Genomic DNA, 12,261 nt, shown 5'->3' on the forward strand with positions numbered 1-12,261 from the left:
AGTGGTTTATGCAAGATGGTGCAAGGCCACACACAGCAAATATTGTGTTGGATTTTTTGCACGACATTTTCAATCTTCGTGTATTTTCAAACAGATTTCCTGATCGTTTCACTGGTGGACAATCCTGGCCTGCATATAGCCCAGATCTCAACCCCTGTGATTATTTTCTTTGGGGTTTTTTGAAGGACAAGATTTTCGAAAAAAAAAAAAACCTCAAGATTTAATGGAACTGCGAAGACTTATTGTTCAGGCTTGCAGTGAAATTACGGAACCCATGTGCCATAGGGTAATTGGAAATATTAGTGTTCGCTTGACTGAGGTTAAAAGTCAAAACGGTGGCCATATTGAGCATGTATTTCAGTAGTACGTTTTTCCAAAGTGTAACCTTTGTGTCATTTATGTTTCATTGAGAGATTCTTTATGATATAGTTTTTATTCAACAACAAAATGGTGGATCATTTCGTGTGCCACCCTGTATCTGCTCGCAGACCTTTTTCCTGTATGCATAAGGAATAGGATAATTTCTTCCCCCAATGGGTTTGTCTGTATCCAAATGCATTTCATGAACATAATCTTTACGTAACTCTGGTATATTGGAAAACAAATCCTCATACATGCCAAAGAGATTAATGAACAATTGTCTTTGATGATCGGTTAACGAATCGGCTTGATTTAAATGTTCCGTGAATTTATTTTTGGTACAATTAACTGGTACTATAACATTATGATCGGCAGTCACCTGTACATTGTATCCTCTTTGATATGAACAATTGGAATAAAACGTGTCAGAACCTGACCTGTAGTAGTACTTACTAAAGCCTTGTTGGATTTAATTTGATTTTGAGTTTAAAAGTTTGGGTGCGTCAGCACTTAGGCTATTTTGCACCCATCACATTATACGGGGTCCAGCCCCTTATCTTTACAAAGAACAACTCCAACGTTGCATAAGTAAAATCTTAAAATTTTCTGACTTCCGTTAAAAGCTGAGGCTGTAAAGGGGCACTCAGCACACACAAGGACAAAAAAAAGGACAACACACACAAAATTATACTGGCCATAGTGCCAGTCGCCAGAGCCTGGTTAGTCTTTAGTCTAGGGTGCACTACGTGGAAGTGAGGTAAAGCCTTGTTGGAAAAATCCAGTAAACTATGCATTGAATACAATACATCAAGACCTAAAATGACATCTAGCTGGAGGTTCTGCACTACTACAAACTGAATGTACATTTCGACAGATTCAATCATTATGATTAACTTAACAATCCCCATCACCTTAGATTTTTGATTGCCAGTAAAACCAACTAGCTTCATATTTGAAGCATTTAACAACCGGGGTTTACTAACCAATATTTCTAGCAGAGTTTTCTTTCTTAATGGAACAATTTAATGGAAGATTAACATTGTGGTCACTTTCATCCTTATCATATTGAAAATCTCTCTCCCAATCACTTATTTGAACTACAGAGATGGTAGGATTTATATGATTTCCTTTGACACCCACCTCTGAGCAAAGGATTCTATTTAGTTTTTGGTTCTATCTAAAGGATTTCTTGTCCGATGAAGTTTCACATTTGAAACAGTTTCATCATCCTCCAAAGTAATAGAATGTACAGTTGCTTTAGTATTTAGCAAGTGTACATCATTATTGAAATCTCTATGCTTAAATTCACAAACTCCTATTGTGGATAAAAATTGAACAACTTTTCCATCCCTAATTTATTCCAATGTATCATATCAATATTGTTATTAGATGGATGCCCAAAATATTGCTCATAAAGAGATTCATCTAGTTTTCCATTATCTAAAAATAACAATGGAGCTATATTAAATACCTTAACTGTCGTGTTAGTGTCCAATGACAATAAAAATGCATTATGTGTGTCCCATTTTGCCCATACAGACTCATTGGAGGTATGCATAAGTTTTGCTAAAAACGGTAATGTTAAAATCATTATTTGCCTAGTTTTACCTTTTAACACTGTCAACATTCTAGTAGAAGATTGTTCCATTCGTTCAACTGGCTTTCCCCTGAGTAAATCATTCGTACCTATCATCAATATTACACTATCTAATAGCTCAATATCATCAATATTACACTATCTAATAGCTCAATATCATCAATGATACGCTGTGCAAGATTATCAATTGTCTGACCTGACACACACAAACCTATCCATCTGGGACCATTAGGTTCTTTACTCCATCTATACCCAAGCATAGTTTGTGATAGTCCGACAAATAAGCTGTCACCAAGTAGTTGTTTGTCACCCACTCGAGGAATCCTGCTACCATATTTCTTACTACAGTTGATGTCATGTGTACTTCCTAATTTGTTGTAAGTATAAGGTGAATTATATTTTATCCAATCACCAGTATTTTTATTAGTAAATTTTTTTTTTTTTGGAGGATTTCCTTTTTTAGGAATACTCACATCATCCCCATCGACATGAGTACTCACAAGTTTTCCGGTTGCAGATCAACATTATTAACATTTTTTGACACTTGTCTACCACTTGGATTGAAAGTATTGTGTCTCCAATTACGCCTATTTACCTTACCTACATTATCAGTGCTTATGTTATTATCATGTGGTTGTTCAGATTGATAACTACAATTATGATTTTTACCAACAGTGACATTAGCTATTCTGGTCTTAAAGTTACGGTTTCTAGAACTAGTGTCAGCATTATCATATTTGGAAGTAACAATCTTCAACAATTCGAAGTTCTCAATTATTTGTAGCACATGCTGGAATGTACTAACATTATTAACAATTATGTGCTCACTAATTTTATGAGGCAACAAGGTAGCTATTTGTGCTACAACTTGAGTTTCCTCTCCATGTGGTTGAATTGACATTAGACTTTTAGAGTTCTTGTTTACGAATTGCAACATACTACCATGAACGCTAGAAGAATTAGGTGTATTTTACACTCTTGTCAATTTCACACTTTTCCATCTGCTATTCTCATAATGTGCCAAGAAAGTATTTTTAAAGTCTTGATATAACACAAAAAGTGATTTGTGCTGATTGTACCAGCTCCCAGCACAATCTTTTAGCAATTTAGGGATATATTGCAAATACTCAGTTTCTTGCAAGTTATATGTCTCAAAGTTTCCTTCAACCCTATCTAAAAATTCTGAAGGAGCAACATCAGTTGTTACCTGTCAAAGCGTGGAAAAAATTTTATGTCTTGTGGTTTTATAAATGGATGACCCTTAGATTCCTTAACAAGTGAAGAAGACTCTATTTTAGTCTCTTTATTATCAGCGTGGATTTCAATACCTGTTTTTATGTTATTACTACCAATGTCATGATGGTTTCTTTCGCTTTTCTCTACGCTTCCTACTTGCATGCTGAGTATTGCGGAATGACTGGCTGTCAGAACAAGTAACACCATCTAATACGGAATCTGGAAAATCTGAAGAATCGGATCCTGTATTAACGCCAACATCTCGTATTTTTTTAAGCTTCTGTAAAGGATTGGCATTTTTACTATCAATCAATGTATCAGTATTAACTGCTTTATCCTCAAAGTTACATGCAATTGAAGTTGTCCGAGCGGCCGGTGTGGATAGAGAGTTCGTGTTGGAATGGTAATGTAATGGAGGAGAAGGTGGGACAGCGAAGGAGGAGAAATAATTTTCACCACTTCTCAATCTGGAGTTGATTGCCAGTGCTGGCTTAGCAACTAAAAATGTTTTATCAATTTTATAAGTACCTGATTCTAAGTGGTCTCAGGGAGAATGGGTGTCTTTTTTAAAACTTGATTTTTTAACTGGTTGTTTTTAGACAGGAATGTTGTCAGGCATTGTTCAAGTGTTAATCCTTTATTAACACTTAGTAACACGGCATTGTGATTAGTGCCTAGAGAAAATGCAAACCTGATGAAGGGGGCAGTTGTACCCTGAAACATTGATTTCAAAACTTCATACTTACTTACTTATTTTTAGTATTGCTTATAACACCAATCTTTTGAAGTATTCACAATAAAATAAATAACACAGTCGTAAATAGTGTTTTATTATAAAAAAAGACAGGATATTACATATAGAGTGCAAAAATAGAAAACACAACATATAATTTTAAGGTTCTGCCAATGCATATGAACCAGAGAAATTATGTGGTGATTTCTCTAGAATGGAAATTTTTTAAATGTATTACTCGTTATAACTTACACAATACTTCAACATGCATAAAACAATATATTCATTCTGATTCACTCAGAGTAACTCTAAAACAAACCCAAACTTGATCACAAATTCAGTGCCATTCAAAAGTGTGGAATCACCCATATAATTTCTTCAGATATCAATGTACATGAATGGAACCATATGAAGTAACTGGAAGACCAATGTTTCATCCCAGAGGTATGTTAAAAACCTAATCCAATATCTTGAATTCAACTTCACTTCTTAAGATGGGAATAGGGGAAAAGTGATACATCAAAATCTTGTAAAATTTCCTGGCAAATGGTGAAATCCATTTAACAATGTTATTACACAAAAATAACATGAAAAGATGCAAGATGCAGACAGTGATACTCAATATCGAGACCTAGTATTGAAAGTGAAATAAGTACAACACAGTGGAGTCAACCAGTTCAGTTAATCCATCTCACTAATCAACTTTGTAAATGCCCTCGGCTAAATCTGAAGTCCTGACTGGTACTGCATTATTCATATATACCTGTCAGAATTCAAACTAAGTGTTAGCACAGTAGGAAGCTACGGTTCTATGATGAAAAGGAAATACCAACTTATATTTAACTAAGGAACAACATTTATATTTATACTGAAACAATTATAAGTAATTTTATGCAAAATATATTGTTAAAAAAAATACATCATCAAATTATGCATAGGTTATAAAGACCATTATCACATATAAATGTAATTGAAATAAAGAAAATATTTCTTTATTATAACCTCTTGAGGTAGCATATATCTCTTTCATATATTTTAGCATGCATCAGTTCTAAATCTGAGTATACTCAATATGTCTCTTTCTTCATCCAGGTTTTCTACAATCCTGGTCTTCAGTTTTCAAAACTCAGCATCTGGCAAGTAGGGTAGTTCGCATCCGGGAATGTTGAAGGAAGTTCGTTTCTTTAGTGCGCATTTTTTTTCTTAAAGCTGGGTCGGTCGTGCATGTATTGTGGTGAGTGAGTGCATGTATTGTGGTCAGTTCATACGTGAATTATATTTTTGTGCTGTGTTGTTTAGTGATCTAAAATGAGTGACATAATTAAGGATCTATTGACAACACAACTGTTCTATATATCAAGAAAAGTGTTCTTCTGAAAATGAAAGATGGTTCAAAGAAACGTTTTATGAAAGTGTGACATTGAAATTTACCCAGAAGAAGAGAAGTTAAAGGTAAGAAGTTTATTATATATTGTGTGTTAGGGGCCTCCCCGGTGGCGCAGTGGTAGCATAGTCGCCCTGTAATCAAGGGGTCCCGGGTTCGATACCTGGTGGAGGCACATAGTGGTTTGGACCCTACTTTAAACTGTATGTCCAGTCCCGATTAGCCTTACTGTGCATAAGTAGTCTTAAAACACCAACTCAACCAAACAAACAATATATTGTGCGTTAAATTCTATTTTCGCAAGTAGATCTGCATAAATATTTCACAATATGGGCCCTTACTTTTTATAAATAAGCATTAAATGCTTTCCTTATTTTTGCTCTTAATGATACAATGTACATTTTCATCATTTTTAGTAAAGTGTATATTTATAATCACAATGTCACATCACTTCAATATACGAACAAATAGTATATAAATGAACGAAAAAGAGACCCCCCCTGGAAATATCTGTCCTTTCGAATACTATGATATGAAGAAATATCCCAGGTCTTGAACCCAGCAGTGATGGGTGTCACTTTATGTAACTTTCCTCAAAGCATTCATTTGAGGTGTTGTAGCATTAGTAAGCTTGCTTGTTAATGGAGATGAAAGCAGATACCAATTAATTGCTTCAAATTCGATATGGCATATTTTATACATATGAGTGCTATTCCACAACTTTCCACTTTTTTGAAAGATTATACCATAATCAAAGTTCTTCAAGATTCAGAAACGGCTTCTATATAGCTTAAACATTCAATTTATCATTAAATTGCAAAGTCTAATGTTTTAAAAGCAACAATAATTGTACCAATATAATTCCATCACATATTGCCACATTTGTACTTATCTTTTTTCCATCATCAGCCATCAAAAGTCACAGACCACCAGTATCAGAGCAACTAGTTCAAGAAAGATTTTTTAGCATATAATATCTTCAATTGTTTTTGTTTTATATTTTTGTCAATAAGTGCTTAACTCTTTCGCTGCGGAATTCTCTGGCACACAATATCCCTTGGCTGCGTAATTAAATTTGAAAATATATTTTTTTATAAAAAAATAGTTTTCACAATTACATTGCATTATATATGAGAGAAAACTTACAAAAGTCATTCCTTGCACTGGAAAACCATTCTGTAGTCCCTGGTGGTATGATATTTTGAAAAATTTTGAAATTTTGAAATTTTGAAAAAAACAACAACATTTTTTTAGAAACAATAATTTTACAAACATTTTTTTTAGAAACAATAATTTTACATAATTAAATTGCAAAATATGTTATAGATAACTAACAAAAGTCGTTTCTTGCACTGGAAAACCATTCTGTAGTGTCTGGTGGTATGATATTTTGAAAAAAAAACACATTTTTTTAGAAAGAATAATTTTACAAAATTACATTGCAAAATATGTTATAAATAACTTGCAAAAGTCATTCCTTGCACTGGCAAACCATTCTGTAGTCCCTGGTCGTATGATATTTTGAAATTCCCGCAACTAGATCAATGCTGTTTTGCACTTTGCTCCAGGATGTTACGGGCGGCGGTACAAATTCTTCAGCAGACACTACACAATCACTGTCACCACTTGAAGTCTCATAAAAACTGTCGCTATTATCGTCACAACTTAATTCGCCTTCTGATTCTGAGTCGGTAAATAGCAGTTGAGTAACATCATTATCAGACAAGTGTTGACAACTTGAGGAAGCCATGTTGTTTACATTCGAACATGCATTTGAAACTGACATGTCAGAGCACTCAACGCTCGTATGTCAAAGAATTCTAAATGGAGGCGTAATTAGCGACACCATACAGATAAAATCAAAACTACAAGTTCAAATAGTTCAAAATACTATCAACAGATGTCAGAAGGCTACTAAAAGCGACGTACTTCAGAAATGCGACACCCGCAGCGAGTGGAAGTATGAACTCGCAATAATGCGACTTCCGCGGAGCAAGGCACCTGGCGTGCTGTGCATAAAAGCGACGACCGCAGCGAAAGAGTTAACAGCTTGAATCTTTGTGAAGTAAATGTACATATTTCCTCTGTTAAAGCTATTTTGCAATGTATATCACAATATACTTATCTAATGATTACAATTACCTTTTTAATGATTACAATTAGCTTTCTTTAATGTTGATACAAAATACCAAGAATGACATCATATTATACATTGAACAATTTTAAAGAGTTGACCTTTGTATAAACCTTGATGCCAATGCTTATGTACACAATTTTAATAAAATTAATTATAAATTTGAATGTATCTTATTTTGCTTGTCTGAAAGAACACATATGATTCAAGATATTTGTTTTTCATACTATCAGTCAAAAATAACCGTTATGAATATGAATTCAAAGTATTGCACAATTTGATAACTTTATTATAATATACAAATTGGCTTTTTTAAATATCATATTTAATCAAATTAGTTTAAATAGTAATTTCAGACACTTAATTACATTATATGAATAAATTTTGAGTAATCATAAGACCAAAATTATTATAACTAATGCACAAATGTGGAACTCTGAACTTAGCCTAAATATTTCAAATATTAATTTGACAATACATCAATTTTATAGTCATAATGTATTTAATAATTTTCAATTTACTCAATGTTAAGGATAAAGCCTGCCATTGTTATGTGCATGCTAATCATCAATGTTTGTTCCTTGTTAAGCAGTGAACCAAGATGCCATTGATCAAAGAGCACATTGACAGAGTGCAAGGAAAGTTGCAGATCTCTTCATCTGCAGACACACTAAGAGGTATCCGGCCAATTGTTGATAGCACAGTGGTGAAACTCGTACACAGTGGCATGGCCAAGAGGAGGGGGGGGGTTATAACACCCCCTTTGGCCCAGTATGTCTAAAACAAGAATGTTAAAGGTAGGAAAATATGACAAAATGAAAGCTACAATAAGGAAGTATACATAACCCCTCCCTTTCAAAAATCCTGGGCATGCCACTACACATCCACAAATTGATGCGAAGGGGAAGTTTGTGTGGTGGTCACTATGAAGCACCATGGTTCTGGCATTGCTTGTGAAATCAGTTCTGCAAGAATGCTGATATTGTTGATATTTAGAGGCACATCTGGGAAACAGTCAAAAGATGAAAATTAAATTAATCAATTTTAAGTTCACGTTAAATGTTACAAGATTCATTTTTCTAAGTGAGAGAAACATCTTTTATGAGTTACATCAGTGGATTTTAAATATCATTTTAACATGGTGTATTATGTAATCTGCTGAAATATGATCATGTGTACATAGGTGACAATGTGCACAGCTCAGGCCAATAAAATCCCTATCCATAATGCTCACAATGTACAAGTGAAAGAGCCTGCTATTACTGCTTCCTTCTCTGTATTGTATCTTGGATAAGGAATAGGCATAAGAAATGGTTTGTCTGTTAAAATTCAAACATCAGTATTATCTTTCAACTGCTGGTGGCATGTTCGAAAGCATGATTGAGATCCCTGCGGGATATAGACACATTCCTCCTGATGTGCAGACAATTGATTCTGATAATGCAGATGTCAAGATCCTAAAGCATGTGAGATGTCCACAGAGTCAAGAGATTTCTATTTAGAAATACATTTAGAAACACTGACAGTATGATTTCTAAACATTCAACACAAATCAATACTTTCAACATGCAGTACTTCCTTAATGACTTCTGTGTGGTGTGTAATCTCCTCATATGCATAATAACTTTATGTTTCCAGACAAAATATTTGATTCAAATTAAATGGTTAATAGATTACTGTTTGATGTGCGTGTCCCCATATGTACTCTGAAGTTATCTTTACAGGAAAATCTTGTCACTAATTCAGTTTCTCTTTGAGAATAAACATCCTCATATGTTTATTAAACTTATCTTTCCAGCTAAAACAACTGTGACAAATTGAATAATTGAAAGGTTTCTCTTTAGCATGAATGCACATATCCGAATTAAAATGTCTTTCACTCCGAAAACCTTTGTTATACATTTAAATATTACTCTGGACTGTTAAGCTTCAAAACATCTTAGCAAATTCAACAATGGAAAAGCTTCTATGTACTGTGAGTTCTCACATGCACATTAAGTCGACCCTCAGAAGCAAAACCTTTGTTGGAAATTGAACAATTAAAATGCTACTCTTTTCGTGAACATTCATATGTATACACTAAGATCTACTCCACATGCAAAATATTTATTGCAAATTGAAAAATTGGAAAGGATTCTCTTTAGTGTGAACCCCAACATGCTAATTATGATCAAACTTGCGGGCAAAATCTTTGTTGTAAATTGAATAATTGAAAGGATTCTCTTTTGGGTGAACATTCATATGAACATAAGATCTCCTTTTTGGGAAAAATATTTACATTAAGATCTCCTTTTTGGGAAAAATATTTATTGCAAGTTTAACAATTGAAAGGCTTCTCTTCAGTGTGAACACACACATGCACATTAAGACGAACTTTACGGGCACAATCTTTCCTGCAAATTGTATAATTAAAAGGCTTCCCTTTAGTGTGAACAGTCATATGTATAATAAGATGATCTTTACGGGCAAAATCTTTGTTGCAAATTGAACAATTGAAAGACTTCTCATTTCAGTGAACATTCACATGTATACTAAAATCTCCTTGATGGGCAAAATATTTATTTCAAGTTTAACAATTGAAAGGTTTCTCTACACTATGACCCCTCACATGTGACCTAAGATTAACTTTACGGGTAAAACCTTTGTTGCAAATTGAACAATTGAAAGGCTTCTCTCCAGTATGACCTATTACATGCAGATTAAGATTAACCTTACGGGCAAAAACTTTGTTGCAAATTGAACAATTGAAAGGCTTCTCTCCAGTGTGATCTCTCACATGTTCATTAAGTTTAACTTTACGGGTAAAACCTTTGTTGCAAATTGAACAATTGAAAGGCTTCTCTCCAGTGTGACCTATTACATGCAGATTAAGATTAACCTTACGGGCAAAAACTTTGTTGCAAATTGAACAACTGAAAGGCTTCTCTCCAGTGTGATCTCTCACATGTTCATTAAGAGTAATTTTACGGGTAAAACCTTTGTTGCAAATTGAACAATTGAAAGGCTTCTCTCCAGTGTGACCCCTCATATGCTCATTAAGATGACACTTATATGCAAAATCTTTGTTGCAAATTGAACAATTGAATGGCTTCTCTCCAGTGTGAACCCTCACATGCTGATTAAGAGTATCTCTACGGGCAAAATCTTTCTTGCAAATTGAACAATTGAAGGACTTCTCGTTTAAGTGAACATTCATATGTATACTAAGATCTCCCTTACGGGCAAAATATTTATTGCAAATTGAACAATTGAAAGGCTTCTCTCTAGTGTGAACCCTCACATGCGCATTAAGATTAAATTTACGGGAAAAATCTTTGTTGCAAATTGAACAATTAAACAACTTCTCTTCAGTGTGACCCCTCACATGTGCACTAAGATGCTCTTTATGGGCAAAACCTTTGTTGCAAATTGAACAATTGATAGGCTTCTTTTTTGAGTGAACATTCATATGTACATTAAGATCTCCTTTGCAGGCAAAATCCTTGTTGCAGAATGAACATTTCAGAGGTTTCTGTGTTGTGGAAACACTCATTAGGGTATTATGCTCAGCTTCATGGACAAGAGTTTTCATCGGATCTGAATAATTAAAAAGCATATGTGGTTCATGGGTTATCAAGTCTAATTTGTCAGAGAAAGTGTTTTTGGAAATGGGGGCTATACATTGCTTTCTGCTGTTATTAGGCTTGAAACCATCAACATGCGTCTTCCTTGCAAGTGTTTGTGGTGCAGGTTCAACCTTTAATTTTTCCTCTCTACTAATACATTCTGTAATTTCTTTTGGCTTCTCTTGTTCTCTTAAGTTTCCTGCAGACACTGGCAAATGTGGAACTGATCTTGGGACATCTCGTACCTGTTCTTTCACATAGTTCTTGATCAGGTAGCTGAAAAAAATATGATAGAAATGTAGTTTCACTTTAAGAGTAAATAATGAGAATGACTGACATTTGCAAATCATAGAAAAGAAAGGAGACTAGAATAAACTGTTGATGGTGACGTACTCATGAAAAGGTAAATACAGGGTGGGTCAAAAGTCGCAATACACCTAAATAAAAGAAGCCACTGTGGGATTGGTGTCAGTGAGTGTTGGATATGCGTGTTGGGGGTGGGGGAAAACTTTATGATGAGGTTGATCTTGACGGCCGCTATCTTGAAGTCCGCCATCTTGGATTCAACTTCATTTTTTTAAATGGGAAGGGGGTCGTGTAACACATAATTTTAGGCTAGAATTTTGTCAGGAATTAAATGGTGTTGTCCATTTTGACGTATCTTTATTCGTGTAGGAGTTACAAAGGTTTTCTCTTCGTTGCAGGTTGACAGGACAACATGAAACTAAGCGACGCTCAACGGGTTGAGATCATCCTAATATCAGGGGAAAGAAGTTCTCGCACCATTGCAGCCGATTTCAACGCTCGCCATCCAGACCGACATCCAATTTCCCACGCCACAGTTGCATCACTGCTGTCCCAGTTTACTGCCACAGGGAGTGTGAAAGATACGCCACGGTCTGGGAGGCCACGTTCATCAACAGATGAGGCGACAACCATCGCCGTGTTAGGTAGCTTCGCCCTCAGTCCCACAAGGAGTGTGCGTAGCATGTCTCATGTGACTGGTGTTGGCAGATGCTCCATACGCCGGATCTTGAAGACACATCATTTTCATCCATTCAAGCTGTAGTTATTACACCACCTTTCTGAAGACGATCCTGATCGCCGGCTTCAGTTTGCGGAATGGGCAACATCACAGCTTGCAGATAACCCACAGTTCGCCCAGAATGTGCTCTTTACGGACGAAGCTAACTTTTACGTTAACGGGGAGGT

At 35.0% G+C, this 12,261-nt stretch overlaps 1 protein-coding gene across 1 annotated transcript in view; it reads right to left on the bottom strand.

The window, feature by feature from the left end:
• Window positions 1-3,311: 3,311 nt before the first annotated feature.
• Window positions 3,312-12,261, bottom strand: part of LOC145999248 (uncharacterized) — a 135,613-nt gene continuing 126,663 nt past the window's right edge. The window contains exons 4-5 of the mRNA XM_083136184.1: window positions 10,899-11,325; window positions 3,312-3,473 (exon numbers count right to left, since the gene is read on the bottom strand). Of these exons, the coding sequence (XP_082992310.1) occupies window positions 3,312-3,473; window positions 10,899-11,325 (589 nt within the window). The remainder of the gene's footprint in view (window positions 3,474-10,898; window positions 11,326-12,261) is intronic.

The sequence above is a fragment of the Lepisma saccharinum genome, chromosome 15, assembly GCF_977018435.1.
Source record: "Lepisma saccharinum chromosome 15, izLepSacc3.1, whole genome shotgun sequence".
NCBI lineage: Eukaryota > Metazoa > Arthropoda > Insecta > Zygentoma > Lepismatidae > Lepisma > Lepisma saccharinum.